Raw genomic sequence first — 20,354 nt, 5'->3', positions numbered from 1 at the left:
AACTGTATGCAATCTCCATATGTTCAGAGATGATTGTATTTATACTGTGGCTGAAATTTGGAGCAATGTTATAAGTGTGTCTGTTTGCTCTAATAGTGCTAGCGTATCCTTTTGCCTGTAAATATAATATGTACTTCATTTTCTTTTTAGATTTAGAAGCTAGCTCTGAGGATATTTCACTTGACCCATGTTGGTTCTTAATTTTTCTTATTGAATTCATAATGTCATCTATCTAACATTAGCCATAAGTATGACATTGCATTTCATTGGGGCAAAGATTTTGTGATCGACCACATTAATCAAATCTAAAACTGTGCATAGGACAATCTCCTTATAAATCAGTTCACCTGTTTTCAACGAACTGCTTTCAATCCGTCTGGAAAGTGTTTGTTTTTCTGGAAGATATGCAGGACCAAATATCAGATACATGAATAAGTGGTTTCTGTCACATTTTATTGCACTGTAAGTTGAGAAATTTTGAAGTAAGCCTGGTCTGACCTTGTTATATTTGAACTGCTTGCAGGCTCTGTGGCGTACGCTGCGCAATCCTGCAGACAGCATTTCTCACGTGGCTTATCGTGTCCTTGGTAAGTTTGGTGGGAGTAACAGGAAGATGTTAAAGGAGTCACAGAAACTACAGTATGTGGTCACAGAAATTCAGGGACCCAGCATCACAATAGAATTTTCGGACTGTAAAGCATCTATTCAGCTCCCTATGGAAAAGGTAAGGACTTGAGCCAGAAGTTTGCCAGTCTTTTTTTTTTTTTCTTTTTGTCTCCTTTAAACTGTTTTATATTATCACTCCAAATAATAAATGTAAAGATGCTGTTCTGCTTCTACAGAGCTTTAGGCTAGAGCTGAACTGACAAAAGTAAATCTTTCCTGTGCATTTTTCCTCCCTTCTTACCTTTTTGTGTGTTGGTTAGATTAGGAGCAGGATTCTGCTCTAAAATCTTCCTGTTTTCTTTGTGAAGTGTACCAAAAGCTTATCATAGATGTTCTTCAGTGATTATCCTAATGACTTTAATGATTTGGCTTCCTTTGTTGTCTGTAGGCTGGGTATAGTTTTTCTAATACTTGCAGAAATACTTTGTACTTGCAGTGGTTTTCATCTGACAATCTCAGTGTCATACAGATGCTTTGTTCTCACTAATTACAGCAATCTAATCTGTGACTGTAATTTGGGATCAGAGAATTGAGCTGGATTTTAAGTTAATTTGGTTTGTGGGGTTTTGATACATTTTCTGTGATTTTCAATAACAGCTCCACAAGTAGGTGTGATCTGAAGCAGTAATTGGATTTCTGTACAGGCAGCTGCCTCTCTTTGGCTCCATACAGCCAGCAGGCTTAAATACAGCTTGGAAGAACAGTTGTGTTTTTTTTTGAATGCACATGGCTTTACTGATTTCTCCTCTGTACTCAAACTGATGAGTTGAATATGTATAAATACCGTAATTGCTGACATCTTCCTATCCTGCCAGGTTTCATTCAAACCAGGTTTTCCAGTACATGTATGTATCTGACCTGTAACCTCTCCTTTGTAGGCAATTGAAACTGCTCTGGACTGTTTGAAGAGTGCTAACACAGAACCGTATTATCGGAGGCAAGCTTGGGAAGTAATCAAGTGTTTCTTAGTAGCTATGATGAGCCTGGATGATAACAAACATGCATTATACCAACTTCTGGCACATCCCAAGTATGACAATTCTTTAAGCATAAATGCGTATGTAAAATTTATAGTGTCTAACCTTATGTAGAGATGATGTATTCTTCATACTTGTGTATGTGATGGTTTTGGAATACTTTGTCATAGAGCAGCTGAGGGTTTTTATTGAATTATTTTACAGCTTTAAAAATCTTAGTTGTTGGTACTTAATGACTTTTTGCTTTTAGACAGCTTTCACTACAAAGTGTGTGCTGGCTGAGTTGCTAAGGAACATAGTACTTGTATAATTTGGACTTGTTAGACTTGACGCACACGTAGCTTTGCAGTGAATAGGCTTTATTGGGGTGAAGATTTGTTACAAAATATTTCAATCTTGAAAGATTAAAATCAAATGTCATTTTAAAAAAGGGAAAATGTCAAAATATTGAAAGTGACATTCTGTAATTGAGTTGTAATGTGATGCCTGTATAGCTCTTACTTGTAATATACGTGGCTTCTTCTGAACCGCTGGCTTGAAATGTTTGTGATGAAATTGAGCTGTCCATCATGTGATACCAGTGGTTGACAAAATTGATACCAACTGGGTGAAGCGATCTAGATCTCTCAAAATGAGGGGAAAACTGGAGGTGGAGAAGGAGTTTGATACAAAGAGCAAACTGTAAATCAGGTACTCGATGACGTTCGTGGTTGAGCTGCTGAACCGCACTTCAGGATGATGGTGAACTGAATTTTCTCTTCCAGCTTCACCGAGAAGTCCATCCCCAGCGTCATTATTTCCCATCGGTACAAAGCTCAGGATACTCCAGCCCGTAAAACGTTTGAGCAGGCGCTGACAGGGGCGTTCATGTCAGCCGTGATCAAAGACCTGCGGCCCAGCGCTCTGCCTTTCGTAGCCAGCCTGATCCGCCATTACACCATGGTGGCCGTGGCCCAGCAGTGCGGTGAGCGCAGGGCAGGGGCTGCGGGGCTGCGGGGCGGGGAGACGTTTGGTTGTCTTGTGGTGCTCACTTTGAAGTGAGTCTGGATGTTGTGGTGGCCTTTGGGTGGTTATGTTGGTCTGGCGTTGTGGCCCAATTCTGCTGAGCAGGGAAAAATAATTGAGCAGGTTTTCAAAATTGCCTCCTAATAGTGTTTTCAAAATACTGAAGCAAACGAATTAAATAGGGTTTGGAATCGTTGATGTTTCCAGTGCATTTGTGTAACTTGGCACATGCAGTTATTTTTGCAAGTGGTTTTTAATGTGGTTGTTTCCATTTGCAGTTTTGGGGTCTTATCAGAGGAACCAAGTAAAGCTGCCTATGAAGTACACTTCTTGTTTGGAGTTTGACTGTGTGACAGTTGGGGAAAAGACATAGTATGAGCGTATTACTTCATTGTTACATTAACGTAACCTGAATTTCTTAAGATTCTTCATTTTAATTAAATATTCTTAGGAGACCTCTGCAGTGCATAGGCTAGTAAGTGGAAGAAAATATTGAAGTAGATACAATCTTTTTTCTTGTAAGCAAAGAATGCCTTATAATCCATTTATATGCAAATTGGCACAGCGCTCACTGTTTTTGCCATCCTTTAGTCATAGGAATAGTAATCTAATTGAAAGACTATTCATATTGAAATATCCATTATTTTATCTTCTTCTTCCCCTTCCCCCCCATACCATTTGCAGGTCCTTTTCTGCTGCAGTGCTATCAGGTTGGAAGCCAGCCTAGCACAGCCATGTTTCACAGTGAAGAAAATGGGTCGAAAGGCATGGATCCCTTGGTGCTTATTGATGCCATAGCAATCTGCATGGCTTATGAAGAGAAGGAGCTCTGCAAAATAGGAGAGGTGGCCCTAGCAGTGATTTTTGATGTTGCAAGCATTATCTTGGGTTCAAAAGAAAGGGTAATATATATTTCAATTTTTATCTATATGATCTACATTCAGCCAGTTCAGTTCTGCCTCTGAGACACCAGAGGCTACCAATGAGCTGAGAAAACAAACTGATAGAATTCTTTGTTTGCAGGCTTGTCAGCTTCCCTTGTTTTCCTACATTGTGGAACGTTTATGTGCTTGCTGTTACGAACAAGCTTGGTATGCAAAACTAGGAGGTGTGGTGTCAATTAAATTTCTTATGGAACGGCTTCCACTAATTTGGGTCCTCCAGAACCAACAGACTTTCCTGAAGGCACTTCTCTTTGTTATGATGGACCTAACTGGAGAGGTAAGAAGTGAATATATCACAGAGTTCGGGGGAAACTAGATTTTTTCTTCAATTTGTACAAATTAACCTTTTCTAATCTTGGTTTTACGCAGCTTCAAAATATATTGATAGTGCAGTAGTTTTGAGTTAATTCTAGTCATTTTAACTTAAACCAAATCCTGAGTTTAGGAATCATTCCTTGCCCTGTCCTGCCCACTTTGCCAAAGTTATTGAAATTACATTTGATTACATTCGCTTATTTCTGAGTGTAAATGTACAGATTGCATTCAGATCAGTGAAAGAAGGTGATTCACTGTAACTTGGTCTCTGTGAGGTTTTTTTCTCCTGTGCTTAGTTTGAAGGTGTTGGTATTATCTGAAGGCATTATGTAGTTACAATTACCACAAAACTGTCTGCTTGACCTTTTCTTAGATGTGAATCATACAGTAACACCATTGCTGAAGTGTTCCAGCTCTTAGAGATGGTTTGCACAGTTGTGTTCCATCACAGCTCACAGCTTTGAAAAGGTTGCTGGGAAGTGAATAATGTTGTTTTTAAACTTAGTGTTTTTAGCCTTTTGCAGAGGATTCATCAACATCAAGTGCAAAGTTTGTTGTTGATGAGTGTGCTGATTTACAGTCTTTGTTCTGTATTTTTAAAAATGTGAAAAATTATTTATGATACCCTAGGTTTCCAATGGAGCAGTTGCTATGGCAAAGACCACACTTGAACAGCTTCTGATTAGATGTGCAACTCCTTTAAAAGATGAAGAGAAAACAGAGGAAATCATAGCAGCACAGGAGAAGTCTTTCCATCACGTAACACACGATCTCGTTCGAGAAGTGACCTCTCCAAACTCTACTGTGAGAAAACAAGCAATGCATTCGTTGCAAGTACTTGCACAGGTCACTGGAAAAAGCGTCACTGTGATTATGGAGCCACATAAGGAGGTAAGCAAAAATACTTACTGAACATCCAAGCAAACCTGAAGTTGTTCAGCAGTTTGGGTTTGCAAGATGCTTTTCTGAGTACATTTTTACGTGTTAGTGGATGAAGTTGTTACTGCTTTGATAGGATATGTTTTCATTCGCTGTGTTTCATTGCTGTAAAATATTCTGTGGCTGGAGTACTGTAGAGGTGAACCATGCCTGATTGCTTAGTCTGTATTGCTTGTGTCTCAGGTTGATTTTTTTCTGAAATTATGGGCTGTGTGTCCTGCTGCCAATCAGACATAGGCAAGGCCAAATGCACATTTTATTTTGAACCTGTATTTTCTGTTATTATCTAAATCAGACATATTGCTATGCCTTTCCCAGTCCAGAAAGAGATTATGTAAATCAAAGTTGGCTGAAATCACTTTTTGCTACATACTCCTTGAAGCTGATAGCATTCATTCTCTTGCAATGCTAGTAAATGTACAAAGGCCCCGAAAGCCACCACAATGTGTAAAATTATAAATGTCATTATTGCAATTTAGGGAACACACCGAGTAGCCCTCTCATTAATATCTTATTTTGCTGAAGATTTTTATGTAGGAGAGTGGGAAGTTGGTGGAAAAATTCTGCATGATTTTTTTTTTTTAATTCTTTTAAGAGTTTAAAATGTTCTTGTTTTTGTACTTTAATGTTTTAAATGCTTATGTTTATGAATTTCTTTTTTGTATGTTGCTCATAACATTATATGGAGCTATTGCCATAGGTTTGTTCAGAAAGAGTACATGATAATTGAACGTAGTGAGTTGCTTCCCCAACTGACAGTGAGGTCAGGTATTTCAGACAAACACTTTTCTTCACTTAGTGATTTCTAAAGAGGTACAGCTGGAGCTCCAGTGGCAAATGGGTGGGAAGAAGTGATCATCCCTAATGGTGTCTTAGTGGCTGGGTTTGTGGGGTTGTTTGAATAGGCTGCTAATGCAGTATTCTAAATTGCATTGTGTAGGTCCTCCAAGATATGGTCCCTCCTAAAAAGCATTTACTCAGGCATCAACCTGCAAATGCCCAGATTGGACTGATGGAGGGGAATACATTTTGTACAACCCTACAGCCTCGATTGTTCACAATGGATCTAAATGTTGTGGAACATAAGGTTTTCTACACAGAGGTACTCTGATTTTATTTTTTCATATTTGAATGCATATACTTAAGTAATGATGGTGTTGTCAGAACTCTAATTGCTACAGATAGAGATTACTGGTGTATATTTGTTCTTTGTTTCCTTTTGCTCTCTTACCCCTGTCCTCACTATTCCTTGTATTCTCCTGCAATGCAGGATGCAAGAATTCCTGCAGACATGTCCTTTCACAGCCTGTATTGTATAAGCAGCATGTTTGCAAATGGACCTGCTAGGTACTGGCAGACTGTAAAACCACTAGTTTGTTGCCAGGCTCTACTACAGTGGCACTGTGAACAGCTCTCTTGCCTCTGGCTAACCATTAGTTTTTATGGAAACTTACACTCTAATTTCAAGTAGAATTTTTGCCTGTTGGTGAAATTTGAGGATTGTAATTTGAATAAATGTGTCTCTTTGAGGACATATGGCTCAAAAGATAACTGATAATACTGTCTCAGTTATCCCTAATTCTGTGCTAAAATGATTGTCTGTCTTCATTTTTTTCCCCTAGCTTTTGAATTTGTGCGAGGCTGAAGATGCAGCCTTAATGAAACTGCCTTGTTACAAAAGTCTTCCATCTCTTGTACCTCTTCGGATTGCTGCATTAAGTAAGTGACAGTTCATAAACAAAGGTGGCTCTAGATAAGTGCCCTTCTGAGCAGCTGGCAGTCTTCTTCCCAACACCAGTAGAAAATTAGAGAGCTTGAAGACTGATGACAGCTCCCTAGAGGTCACAGTTTAATGGAGAATAATGGGGAGGTAACACTCGTTCTTAGTGAGTAGGATTTGCTTTGTGAAATTAACCCAATTTTTTTTAAGATTAATTATGTCATCAGGGACACTTTAAAACACTCCTAATAGACATTCCTTTTGTTTACTATTTTACGATGCCTGTCACTTTTGACAAAGCATGCTGGGCTTCATGTGTCTGTAATTTAAGATGAAATAAAAAATACTTGACGAGAATAAGTGTAGAATTAGGGTTTTTTTTTCCCTCTTTTGAGGTTGAGTTTACAAAGAGAATTTTACTTTGATATTTGCAGATGCTCTAGCTGCATGCAATTACTTGCCTCAGTCAAGAGAGAAAATCATTGCTGCACTTTTCAAGGCACTTAATTCGACAAACAATGAACTGCAGGAGGCAGGAGAAGCATGCATGAGAAAGGTTAGTATATTAAAACGTGTTGCTTTTGATTCTGTCTTCCTGGTTGTGTCTGTCACCTTTTCTGGGATAAATCCATGTCCTTAGGATGTGCCACTATAATGGAAAATACTGTATCTGGCTGCTTGTAGCTGGGTTTTCTTTACCTTTTATGTTTCTCACTGTACATATGAATTTTAACAGAGAAATTTGCTCCATTAGCAGATTCAGAGCCATTTCTTAATAAAGCAGCTTCTGAGCAGCTTGTCTGTAGTTTTACATTTAATTTATAACAATGGCATTTTTTTTCAATCGTTAGCTGCAATTAAGACTACCTGCTTGATTGTATTATGGAATGTCCTGCTGTACACCAGGAATACTGAAATGCTTCCCAAATCCATTTTTCATTGTATGTGTCACTAGTAATAATTATCTTGTAGTATCCACGTGTTCTGAAAATACAAAGTCAGTGGAAATTACTTTAAGGTGCTTGTACAAAAGTCACTAAGCTCTCTGCTCCACCTGTTTTTTGAACCTGTACTCTCCTGCAGTTTTTGGAAGGGGCTACAATAGAAGTTGATCAAATTCATACACACATGAGACCTTTGCTTATGATGCTGGGAGACTACCGAAGCCTGACGCTGAATGTTGTGAATCGGCTGACGTCAGTCACCAGGCTTTTTCCAAACTCCTTTAATGATAAATTCTGTGACCAAATGATGGTAAGCCCATTTTTGTGGTGCTTTTCTTTATTATTATTATTGTTATTTTTCCTTTTTAAATTCCTTTAGCTTGCATTAGTGTTTTAGGAAAGACAAAGACCAACTCTCTAGTGGCTTAATGTATATAGTGTAAGGAAAAGTTTTTGTTCCACCATTAATAGGAAACATGAGTCTCTTCAAATATCTACGTGGTTAGAATTTGGCTTAATTTCTGAAGAAATATTACAGCTAGAAGTTAAGAGGTGTTCTTGTCTACTGGAGTTGAAGCTAATTATGTTAAGGTCTGTTTGGCCAAATTCCTTTGTTAAGCAGTGTACCAGCAGTACAGTATATTAAGTATTCCCTTGAGCACGTTTTGCTTCCTAGCAATCTAAGTGTGTAAGTGTTTCCTTACGTACAAAGCAGTGGAAGCTATTGCCCTTCTTATCTCATTTGCAATTTTTAAAGTTTTTCTGGGAAGTCTGTAATCTTTTGCCAGGTATTTTTAAATATTTAAGTGCATATGTATGATTTTAAATAGTTATAAAACCATAAACCTATCATCATTGTCCACATGGCTTTGGATTTTTCTGCCTTTTAATGTATGTACTTTTATAACCCTTCCTTTGCTTGGGTAGGGAAAGAACTTCTAGCGATCTCTGAAAGTCAGCATAGTTCCAGTTGCTAGGGGTAATACTTGATCGAGTATCAAGGGTCCTTTTTTAGGCATTGAATGTCATATTTGTGTGTTCTGCATAGAAATGAAATTGGTGCCAGCTTCAACTGTATAGTGCTTTGGTTTTACATTAAAAAATAAAGTTCCTGGATGTTTTCTAATAACAATCCTTAGCATCCCCTCTTGCAAGCTTCAGTGCAGGAACATGTTCTCATCTTGATGTGCAAGACATACCTGTCTACATTGCACATACTCTACTCACATACAGATAAATGGCAGCTTTTGCAGGTGATATTCCAACCTTTTTGGTTTGGAATGCATTGAAAGTACTTGAAGTTGCGAACTGTGTGGTTTCAAATAAACTTTTCAGTCTGAGGGAATAAAATTAACTTGTCATTTTTCCCTTTGTTTCCCTCAGTTTTGCTTCTGTTTCTTCTCTTGGGGTATATGCTGTCACTTGCTAAAATGGAGTGGTATTATTAAAAGAATAACACTACTTGTCTTTTTTCATAGCAACACCTGCGTAAATGGATGGAAGTTGTAGTGATTACGCACAAAGGTGGACAGAGGAGTGATGGAAATGTAAGTTAATGAGTGCTTTTATGTGGGAAGACAAAGAGGAAACAAATAGTATTCAGGAATTACAGAATTCATTCACTTGTAAATGCTGCCATAACTGATATGCAATGATATTTTCTTACAAGCCACTGCATTTATGTATGTTGAATAGTTGTTAGAAATCCTAGTGTGGTAGGAAGAGCTTCCTCCCTGCTGCCAGCAGGTTCTTTGGGCTCTCTTCTGTACTGCTTGGTGTGGAACACCAGTTCACTTTTCCTATAGTGGAAAATCCACAGTATGGTTATCTGAAATGTAATTCACCTTTAAATTACATAATTATAATAAAAGGAAAGCACAGTATTATTTTGAACTATTATTTTGAACTGAAGAGTTCATTATGTAGTGGGGGAATATCTGTTGGGAAGGCAAGACTTTTGCTAAGTAGCCAGCTGTTTGCAAAGGCACGGAATAGTGCTTGGAGAAATCTATCTGTCATGTTCTTCAGGTCTTACCTGGGGTTGTGGTCTGGATATGAGGAATAGTTTAGAATGGAAGGTCTGGCTTTTTGATGCATGAACCAAGCGGTGCAGAGCAGCAGTGAGGCGCTGGAAGCCCTCATCCCTGTTATCGTTACACAGAGTTTGGCTCTTACCTTAAGATGACACTTTTGTGACAAAGAAAACAAAATCTTTGTATTGCAAGTGGGAAGGACAAACTTCCACAAGAGAATTTATTCCATCCATCATGGTAAATAGATATTGCATATGCATTAACCCTTGCTGGATCTGCTAATACAGAGAAGTAAAACCAGTAGGATGTTTGATACAATGTTCATCTGTTGGACGGGTGATATTAATTTAATCTTACTTCTTTTTACCTGTAGGAAATGAAGATTTGTTCAGCAATTATAAATCTGTTTCATCTGATCCCAGCTGCCCCTCAGACACTGGTTAAACCTCTGCTGGAAGTTGTGATGAAAACAGAACGAGCAATGTTGATTGAGGTAAAAGTGGAAATCAACATTGCTGATATTTTTGCTTTGCAATATTTTAAAATGCAATGTGTTTTCCACATAGTGAAAAGATTGGATACTAAAAAATGGTTTAAAAATAAAGAGAAATGCTCCCCAGTCCTCTCAGGAGGTGTCACTGTTTGTTGTTCTCTCATCAGAGAGTTTTGACATTATTAGATATTGATATTTGATATTATTAGAAAATCCTGATCGTGGAGGTTCTGAATGTTTTGTATCTGCATAAATGCCAAAACAAGTGCTCCTCCCATTAGCCCCTCTGTGAGTGCTGTTCAATTACTAGACAAATAGAAGCAGTCTGCATTCTGCGTTTTCAATTTAAGCATTGTGAATTTTTCAGGCTGGCAGTCCATTCAGGGAACCGCTGATTAAGTTTTTGACACGTCATCCATCCCAGACTGTAGAGCTCTTCATGATGGAAGCCACTTTAAATGACCCACAGTGGAGCAGGATGTTTATGGTAAGCTGTAGGGCCCCTGATCTTCAAAAACTTCTGGTTGATCACATTTGTGATCTTTCTCTTATTTTTTTTCCCTCGTATAACCTTAAAATCCTGTGGCTGGTGTTATTCCAGCATGAGGAAGCATATTTATTTTGCATTTCTTTATCCATAGCTGTTGGTTTTATACCTTTTCAGATCACATAGGATAATCACTGGAGTTATGTGGCTTAAAAGCTCTGCAACTTCAGTGGTAGACAGAATGCCAAAGGGCGAGACAGCATTTTGGTATTTTTGCTTTTAAAGGGTGAGGTTAAAATTCTTTCTTCTCCTTCTTCAGAGCTTCTTAAAACATAAAGATGCCAAACCTCTCCGCGATGTGTTGGCTGCTAACCCAAACCGGTTCATCACTCTCCTGTTACCTGCTGGCACCCAGGCAACTGTCAGACCTGGTTCTCCAAGCACGACCACGATGCGTCTTGACCTTCAGTTTCAGGCTATCAAGGTATTAATTTGTGTTTGTTTGTCTGCGTTGGATAATTGAAATCTCCTTAGCAAAAGGCCTCTTACGTAGAGACTTTCAAGTGTGTGTGCACATGTGTGTGCTATGGCTTATGGAAAGATACTTGTAACAATGTAAGGTGTTCGTAGTCACAATGGGGAAAGAAGAGATTTAAATGAATTATTGTTATCTTTAATTAAGTATGATACAGGAGAGAAACACGGCAAGGTAAACTGTCTTTAAAAAAAATTCAGAATTGATCTAAATTACGTTTTGTTTGAATTTGGATTGTTTTAGAACCCTTAATCTACCTGAAAGAATTGCTTTTATTCACTGCTTCCACTGGCAGGTCTGTTGAATACTGATTGTGCATTTGTCTTGTTTTGCTTTTGACAGATCATAAGTATTATTGTTAAGAATGATGAATGTTGGTTAGCAAATCAGCATTCCTTGGTGAGTCAGCTGAAACGTGTGTGGGTGAGTGAAGCTTTTCAGGAAAGACACCGTAAGGAGAATATGGCTGCAACAAATTGGAAAGAACCTAAACTACTAGCATATTGCTTGTTGAATTACTGCAAGTACGTAACAGCATTTATTTCCTATCATTTCTGTACAAACAGGGATACTAAAAATGCTTAGCAGTTAATGAAGAGAATGTTTAGCATGTTTCATAATACTGCTCTTAGCTCTAAGCACATACCTCTAGCAGTGCCTGTTCTTGGTTCTCTGCTTGTTTAAAACCAGTGTTTGTTTTTTCATCAAGTCATCAATGTAGTGGTTTAGAAGGAATTTCTCTCGACAGCTTTTTATTTTCTGTGTTTTTACAGAAGAAATTATGGTGACATAGAGCTGCTCTTCCAGTTGCTTCGAGCTTTTACAGGCCGTTTTCTCTGCAATATGACTTTCTTAAAGGAATACATGGAAGAAGAGATTCCTAAAAACTACAGTATTCCCCAGAAACGGGCTTTGTTCTTCCGCTTTGTAGACTTCAATGACCCAAACTTTGGAGATGAGCTCAAAGCCAAGGTAGCTAAAGCAATTAATTCAAAGTAGTCTGGTATTTAGGTTTAATTTTCTTCTTGAGATCTAGGGCAACAAAATTCACTTGCTTAAATGTCAATGAGTTTGATAATTGGCAGAGCCACTTAGGTGAAAATATCATACCTGAAGAAGATGATAATAAACAGGGGCAGCAATTTATCTTACTTTCAGTGCTGACTGATTTAGTTTGCACTTTCTAAGAATCTTTGCCCTTGGAAGAAGGAAAGGAGGGGAAAAAATAGCATATGCATCTGCTTATTAAGCTGTTACTTACAACCTCCTTCTGTAACAATGTCTCTGACATGCACGTTTGCATAGGATCTTACTTATACGTTGACTGCCACTAAAAGGGTGCAGTGCTTGAGGGTAACGGTTCTGTTTGTTCTGTAGGTGCTGCAGCATATCCTGAATCCTGCTTTCTTGTACAGTTTTGAAAAGGGAGAAGGTGAACAGCTGTTGGGACCCCCAAACCCAGAAGGAGACAATCCAGAAAGCATCACTAGTGTTTTTATTACAAAGGTATTGATCACTGTTTCTGTGGGTGTTTGAGGGTTAAAGCATTGTTTATCTCATTTGGCATTTCAGTCTGTTTGACTCTCGTGCTACTTACAAGTAAGCATTATGATCAGTTACATCCCATCAGAACTTTGAGCTGCTATGAGGTCTATCAATCACCTGTAGGATTAGACTAAAATTTTCAGTTTATTTGTGGTATCTTTAGGATTTGAATGTCTTCATTTAGAAATGAGCCTCGTATGGCTGTGATTCCACTCTTTTAGCAAGCAAAGTTTTGTGTGATTGACTGTCAGGATCTTTGTAATTCCCTTTGGTTTTGTTGAACTGATGATCATTTGCCCATGAAGTTCTCACCTCAGAGGGCTGTTTTGTATGTCTTGAATTGGAAAAAAAAATTATAATTATTAGCTTTCTTAAAAACAACAAGGAAACACTCAAAAATCAAAATACAGAACGTTTCTTTTATAGATATTAAAGCATTCCCCCCTCCCTTCTTTTCTTTTTCTTTCGATGTTCCTGCAACCAGGTACTCGATCCAGAAAAGCAGGCGGATATGCTGGATTCCCTCAGGATTTATCTCCTGCAGTTTGCCACACTTCTGGTTGAGCATGCTCCTCATCACATCCATGACAACAACAAAAACCGGAACAGCAAACTGCGGCGCCTGATGACATTTGCTTGGCCGTGCCTCCTGTCCAAAGCCTGCGTGGACCCAGCGTGCAAATACAGTGGGCATTTGCTTTTGGCACACATCATTGCAAAATTTGCCATACATAAGAAGATAGTTCTGCAGGTATTGACTCCATGTTTGTCTTCATACCTTTAGGAGATGTTGATAAGTTCTGTAGTGTGCTTTCTGTTAGTGCAGCAGGAGGTGCACAGTCCTTTTGGATACTCAGTATACGTGTAACAATTGAATTCGTCCTCATAAATCAAGTACAGAAGCACAAAGCCAAGTATTGGAACAAATTTATTTGGAGATGGCAGAATAGAGATAGAAGAAAAAGAGAGGTTAAAGGAGACAGTGAAAAACCCTCCTGGTTGAACTGTCACAGTCAGTAATGTTTCTTCACGTGAAAGATGAAGACAGAAATGTCAGCTGAGAGTATGGGGGTGAAGGGGAAACTTCAAGTCAGAAAGTGGGGAGAGAGAGAAGGATAAGTGATATGTAAAGGATACACAAATGTATGCTTAAGTAAAAGAAGTGTTGTTTCAAAGTTACATTTTATACTCTTCCTTTTATAAGCGTTTTTTGTAAATACATGTAATATTAATGTTAATCAGAAGCCTTGTTTGTTAGGTTTTTCACAGTCTTCTAAAAGCTCATGCGATGGAGGCCCGTGCTATTGTCAGGCAAGCAATGGCTATTCTGACTCCAGCTGTGCCTGCTCGAATGGAGGATGGCCATCAGATGCTGACTCACTGGACAAGAAAAATCATTGTGGAAGAGGGTCACACAGTTCCCCAGCTAGTACATATTTTACACTTAATAGTGCAACATTTCAAGGTACTTCTACCAATTATTCTCATAGTACTGTCATAGATACTAAAGTGGTACACTGCAGTTGGATTGGGAAATGTTATAATCCAAATTACGTAGCTTAATTTCAAGAAGCATCTGCTGTCTGCATCGGTATTCAATTAAAATGGAGAATTATTGATGGTATGTAGCAAATTCTGATGTGTTTTCACTTTTGGTTTTGTTCTTTGTGCTTCCCCTCTTGTCTAAAATGTTTTTTGTATCTGGTATTTGTAAAAGCTTTCTTGGCATGGCTTTTTGAGCTGCCAAACGATCTCCCCACAGAGTGCATGTGTTTGAAATGTCATTTTAATTTAAGCCAAAGCTGTACCTGTTCCTAGCCAAAATAAACTTCAAAATAAATAAATTAGTTTGCATATGGAGCACAGTTGTGTGATTAAGGAGCTGATTAAGGTACTTGTGGAGAAGTTTGAAGGTGAGCAGTGGAGCTTGCAGTGGATTGCTGCAGTAAGGATGGCTGAGTTTTGTTTTTTTTTTTGTCTAAGTTGCTGGATGAGGCAAGTCATGTGTATGTTATTTCTTGAAAATTGGAGTGCATAGCTTAGTTTAGAAAGATCCTAATTTACTTGTTAAATTACAGGATGTAAGACTGCTCCTTATGTAGTGGAAGAATGGGATTTATTGTGATTCTGATTGCCAAAATAGAATCCTGTAGTGCTCTGGTATCGTTTCCTTAAGCCTGCGTTGTTTGTTTTCTCTGCTAATTACAACCGTGACTTTGAATTTGCCGTTCTGTTAGATTTCCTTTTGTTTAGAGCGATTGAAGTTAGAACTCAAAATGTGACTTATATGTCATGCTTTAGGAATTGATGGCTCACGTATCTGCCTGTGTTCAGTGTGAGCTTTGGCTCTCGTTAGGGATTGGCAAAAGAATCAAATCGCTTGTCCTAGAGAAAGAGCACCAAACAAGTGTCTTCAGAAGAACAACATCATAACTACTGAGTTCAGTAGTCATGACTGAAAATTATAGCCAAAATTGTGTTTTCAGGGCACCAGTTGCTTTTCCTAAGTACAGTATTCAGATATGGTACAGATTTAGGAAACTTTGGGATTAAGGCTGCTTTACCATTCTGCTTAGCTTTATTTCAGCACTGTAGTCTTTGTGTAGGATCTGATTAGTTAATGGCTAACATGATTGTAAAACTGTCTTTTCAGGTTTATTATCCAGTCAGACATCACTTGGTTCAGCATATGGTTAGTGCCATGCAGAGGCTGGGCTTCACTCCCAGTGTTACAATAGAGCAAAGAAAATTAGCAGTGGATCTTGCTGAAGTAGTTATTAAGTGGGAATTGCAAAGAATTAAAGACCAGCAGGTAGGAATTCTAAATATACTGGTAAAGGTTGGACTAATATACCATTAAATACTCTTTATTAACATGCACTTTGCTGACATTTCAGCCAGATTCAGATATGGATCCAAGTGCAAGTGGAGAAGGAGCAAGTTCTACCTCATCCGCTGTTAAAAGAGGACTGTCTGTTGATTCTGGCCAAGAAGTGAAACGATTCAGGACAGCCACTGGGGCAATCAGTGCTGTAAGGAAAATTTGGGTTTTGTCCAGAGACTCTGAGGTTGTAACTTGCACTGCCTAATCCGTTTAGTTTTTCCATGTAACTTGGACCTCGCTAAATGAATGGCTGCACTTTTAGGAAAGCTTTTGAATCTGTTCTGCTTGTTGTTAGATTCTTCGTGTTATTGATTATGGGTTTTGTGCTTTGTACACATGCAGGTGTTTGGACGCAGCCAGTCCTTGCCAGGAGCTGATGCACTTCTTTCCAAGCCGATTGATAAGCAGCATACGGATACGGTCGTGAACTTCCTGATTAGAATTGCCTGCCAGGTAAAACAGGTTTATTCTGATATGCCAATACTGATGTAGTGTGAGTAACTAAAACAAAAAAATCTTTTTTCCTAGGAGTACCTGTGTGCTTGGGTTATTCTAGAATTTGTGTGCTTGCATTCTTTCACTGTCAGGCTTGAGATTTGCACAAAAAATGAAATGTTACCATTTTAATGAGGAAAGAAATTTAATTTGATAACCAGCGCTTGCATATTTTTCATTTCACAAATGATTTATGGTATTCATGTGAGAGGTATGCTTCAGCTTCTGATGTGCTGTTGTGTGCTTACAGCTTCGTGCACTTTGACAGTCAGACTTGGAATGTGAACGATTGCGAGCCAGATTTTGAAATTGAAAGTGTCTCCATCTTGCTGCTTAGCTGCTCACTTCTAGCATTTTGTTTGTTCTTTTCTGTTTTCAAACAAGTGCTGTATTGAAAGTGACATGCTTGAAGTAAACCTGTGTAGCAGAAATTGGCTGGAGCCAGGGAAAGGCTTCAAAAAAATTCCCATAAATTTGTTCGTGTGCTTGCTCGTTCCTACAAACTATGCTAGCTCTGCTCACTAGATTCAGTGGAAGGAAAATTTTACCCAAGAGTTGAAGAATATTTAAAGAGTATAATAGGGAAATAAGGAAAGACTATGTCAGTTATGCATCTAAGGATAACTATTGTAATGGCATTTTCAAGATCAAACATACGAAACTTCTTTTCATGTAGCATATCAAGCCTCTTAAATTTTGTTAATTCTCCTGGACTGGGGCAAGCTGGCTGAGTGTAGCTCAAAGCTTGAGAATCGTATGGCTTCTGCAGCACGTTCAGTAGCCTGCAATTTTATGCATTGCAGTTCATTGCAGAGAAACACATGCCTTGAAGTTATAAAGAGGAACTTAGTAAAGAGCTATGTATTTTTTTGGATGCTTTCCTAACAGTCAAGATTAACTAATTTTGGAAATGTTCGGAGTTGCAGGAATAATCTATCAGATTAAACTACCAGGTTGAATTTTTACAAGTATCCTTTAGTTGGATGATGTCAGGTAGTTAGCTAGCAACTTGCACTTAAGTTCTGATGTTCGTTATTAGCTGTTATCTTTCTTTGCCATAGAATGCTGTGTGACTACAGTGACAAAAGTGCTTAAGCTCAGCCATTTCGGAAGGAAGGAATTAAATGCTTGCTTGGAATGCATGATAAATGAATTAATTGGATGCAAGACATTTTGTTAACTCTGATTAATTACTAGGTAAATGACAACTCAAACACTGCTGGCTCTCCTGGGGAATTGCTCTCTCGCCGCTGTGTCAACCTTCTGAAAACTGCTTTACGACCAGATATGTGGCCAAAGTCAGAACTGAAACTGCAGTGGTTTGATAAGCTGTTAATGACTGTGGTAGGTAACAGTCCAGTTCTGTAGCGCTTTAGGATTCTCCAGCATGTATTGATTGGATGCTTGCACAGCCAGAAATTTAAAATCTCTCTCATATTGAAGTATTTTTTAATTATTACGTATCTAATTTCTTGTGGATATCAACTTTAAATTGTAAATTGATCTTTATAGCAAAGTGTAGTTGTGAATTTGAAATAAACCTTGATGGATTTAATGACTAGTTTAATTCAGTATCGTTTCTTGGAAAACTTGGGACTGAATTGCAGTACACATATTTACAAATAATTTGTGGCTTTGTATTATGGAGTGGAGTGGGATGAAGTCAGTGACTGAGAGTAGACATTTGAGCACAAGCATTTGATGTTTTGGGCTTGAATGTCTGTAGTCATTCTATTGCTTTGCATCTCTTGAATAATTTTCAGTGCTTTTTGTCTTTTCCTACCCACTCACTGCCTCTTCTTGTGTGTTCTCTTTAGGAACAACCCAATCAAGCCAACTTTGCCAACATTTGCACTGGCTTAGAGGTCTTAAGTTTCCTGCTCACCGTCCTGCAGCCCCCTGCTATCCTTAGTAGCTTCAAACCCCTCCAGCGAGGCGTGGCAGCTTGTATGACTTGTGGGAACACCAAGGTTTTGAGAGCAGTGCACAGTTTGCTTTCTCGCTTAATGGGTATTTTCCCTACAGAGCCAAGTAGGTGGTATTTCTTCCTCCTTGTGTCCTTTATTACTGTGTAACTCAAATGATTCAGAGTGGGGTGAAGGCACTGTCTGCAACGTGCCACAATTCTGTCCTATGGTCTCTGTATTTAATGGTCAGTTTTAGTTTGCACTTTCAACCTCTGTTTATAAAGAAGCTGAAAATATAATCACGTGGAATACATCATTATCCATTGACATAAAAACTTAACCTGTGGCTGTCACAGCTTTGGTTCAAGAACTGCATTCTATGATTTCAGTGCATTTTTGCAGTTACAGTTTTTCAGCTTCAGAAGTACAGTGAGAAAACAGCTTTTGTTTTGTTTTGTTTTGCTGTAACAATGAAGAGAGTGAGCATATTGCCTACTGTCTTTTATATTCTGTGTCTTAATATAAACTAACTCCAGTCAACTTAAAAAACTTTAGTGCTTTAGATTCTTATCCAAATGAATTATTTGGAAGTAGTGGAACACTTACAGAAGACACATTGGCTGTACAGTCAGGAGGTCATATCAGTGCAGGGTCTGTTTGTGCTGTTTGGTTTATTAGCAAGGTAAAACTCCTGTGGTGGTGCAGGTGACTGTTCTCATTGTTAACTGTTCCTTGTATGTTCTGTGGCTGATTATTAAAAATAAATGCAAACTCTGTAAACTTTGCAGGTACCTCAAGTGTAGCTTCGAAGTATGAAGAACTGGAGTGCCTTTATGCTGCAGTTGGAAAGGTTATTTATGAAGGACTTACTAATTATGAAAAGGCCACTAATGCTAACCCTTCTCAGCTCTTTGGTAAGTTTCCCACATCTCTAGTAGAAATATGTGAGTTGGCCCGTTAATTACTATGATCTTTGTCTCTAGCTTGTCTTTTCCATATGGAAATTAAATCTGCTAATGAAGGGGAAGCTGTGGGAAGCAATTGGAGCTAGCTCATGAGATGAGCTTGGGATGTGCCAGCTATGAAGGAAGGGACTGGGGGTTCATTGCAGTCTGTCCTCTCCTGGTAGTTTGCTTGGGAGCAGTTAGTGGAAGTGGAAACCTGCTGCTGTGCTAGATGGAAGCCATCCGTACTCAAAGTACATAGGAATGAAGCAAAGCATTGAGATTAACCAAAAGATAAAGTAGAAATAACTGACAGCTTCTTACATGGAAAAAGAAAACCACAACCAAGGCACTACTGAGATACAATAGAATATTTCAAGGATTATGTGTGAACGTGCTTATGTGTTACCACATTATACTTTCTTTTTCATTGTAATTGAGATATTATTTATCAGCAGATTTGAAAAGTGTAGAAAGTCTTATTTGTTTCTAGATCACAAATTTTCACGACATGAGAAATTCTGAAAATACTTCAGTTAAGCAAGCAATGGAATGTTTGGTGTCTCCCACTCTGCAGTGGTCTTCTTTTCTTGTTATTCGTACTTATTTGACTGGTAGAAAGCTCAGTGATACCTGACAGTGACATATTGGAATCATTCAGTCTGGCCCAGAACTGGTTGTGTTAGTAATAAAGATCTGAAATTGCACAGCTGTGGAAAAGTTGCTGATTTAAATGGCAAATGTCCTTCACTGTTCTACTCTGTGGTCTGTGCAGATTGTTGTAATTTGGTTGGGAACGGCTATTTGTCAGGTGTCAGGATGTGCTTCAGGACAAACGCACCCACAAAGATGCTTTTTATCCTTTGTCCAGAGCTTGTTTAAAAGAAACACTACAGTCTAACCTTCAAGTGGTGCAAATCTTTTTAATTCTGTGTTTAAGAAGCTTTGTGTGCTACATTTCATGCGTTCCCAAAGCGTGCCAAAACTGGCTGTTCTGTAGTGTTCATTTCATCAGTCTGGAATTTATAGGTTGGATGTCCCACTCCTTTCCACGATAGCACAGCCAGAACACTTCCCATGTTCTCTATCAGAAAGAGCAGTCTGCACTGAAAGCCTCTCACTCATATTATGCTCAATTAAAGTTTTGCTTCCGTTACTTTTGTTCTCATCAATAGGTACTTTAATGATTCTGAAATCTGCCTGCAGTAACAATCCCAGCTATATTGACAGATTGATTTCGGTTTTCATGCGATCTCTGCAGAAGATGGTCAGGGAACACTTAAACCCACAGGCTACAGCAGGAGCAGCAGAAACAAACACAGGTATTGCATTACATAGTTCAACGATGTTAGAGATTAGGAACATTGTAAAGCATTAAAATCTCTTAATCCTAAGGGGATTCAAATGACTTGGCAGAGTTTTCTGTCCATCTTTAAAATGACAAGAGAATTAGTGATAAATATTGCTGAAGTACTGAAGGATAAAAATGCACTTTGAGTTCCTATGCCAGCTTAAGACACG

The 20,354-nt window shown here is 38.5% G+C and overlaps 1 protein-coding gene across 5 annotated transcripts in view; it reads left to right on the top strand.

Moving 5' to 3' along the window:
* LOC125700751 (transformation/transcription domain associated protein) overlaps positions 1-20,354 on the top strand; it is a 73,171-nt gene that overhangs the window by 16,130 nt on the left and 36,687 nt on the right. For 3 of the 5 annotated variants that reach the window (XM_048961879.1, XM_048961876.1, XM_048961877.1), the window contains exons 21-46: positions 524-724; positions 1,545-1,723; positions 2,408-2,607; positions 3,333-3,550; positions 3,672-3,869; positions 4,538-4,798; positions 5,787-5,948; positions 6,469-6,565; positions 7,001-7,122; positions 7,650-7,820; positions 8,989-9,057; positions 9,917-10,036; positions 10,404-10,523; positions 10,843-11,007; positions 11,401-11,582; positions 11,832-12,030; positions 12,436-12,564; positions 13,088-13,354; positions 13,862-14,068; positions 15,257-15,415; positions 15,501-15,635; positions 15,830-15,940; positions 17,180-17,326; positions 17,800-18,013; positions 18,678-18,803; positions 20,009-20,155. In XM_048961879.1, coding sequence (XP_048817836.1) covers positions 524-724; positions 1,545-1,723; positions 2,408-2,607; positions 3,333-3,550; positions 3,672-3,869; positions 4,538-4,798; positions 5,787-5,948; positions 6,469-6,565; positions 7,001-7,122; positions 7,650-7,820; positions 8,989-9,057; positions 9,917-10,036; positions 10,404-10,523; positions 10,843-11,007; positions 11,401-11,582; positions 11,832-12,030; positions 12,436-12,564; positions 13,088-13,354; positions 13,862-14,068; positions 15,257-15,415; positions 15,501-15,635; positions 15,830-15,940; positions 17,180-17,326; positions 17,800-18,013; positions 18,678-18,803; positions 20,009-20,155 — 4,306 coding nt within the window. The remainder of the gene's footprint in view (positions 1-523; positions 725-1,544; positions 1,724-2,407; positions 2,608-3,332; positions 3,551-3,671; positions 3,870-4,537; positions 4,799-5,786; positions 5,949-6,468; positions 6,566-7,000; positions 7,123-7,649; positions 7,821-8,988; positions 9,058-9,916; positions 10,037-10,403; positions 10,524-10,842; positions 11,008-11,400; positions 11,583-11,831; positions 12,031-12,435; positions 12,565-13,087; positions 13,355-13,861; positions 14,069-15,256; positions 15,416-15,500; positions 15,636-15,829; positions 15,941-17,179; positions 17,327-17,799; positions 18,014-18,677; positions 18,804-20,008; positions 20,156-20,354) is intronic. The other 2 variants (XM_048961880.1, XM_048961878.1) reach the window with 1 other exon arrangement.

This window comes from Lagopus muta, chromosome 15 (assembly GCF_023343835.1).
Source record: "Lagopus muta isolate bLagMut1 chromosome 15, bLagMut1 primary, whole genome shotgun sequence".
Taxonomy (NCBI): domain Eukaryota; kingdom Metazoa; phylum Chordata; class Aves; order Galliformes; family Phasianidae; genus Lagopus; species Lagopus muta.
This window is presented reverse-complemented; position numbering and strand designations above follow the sequence as displayed.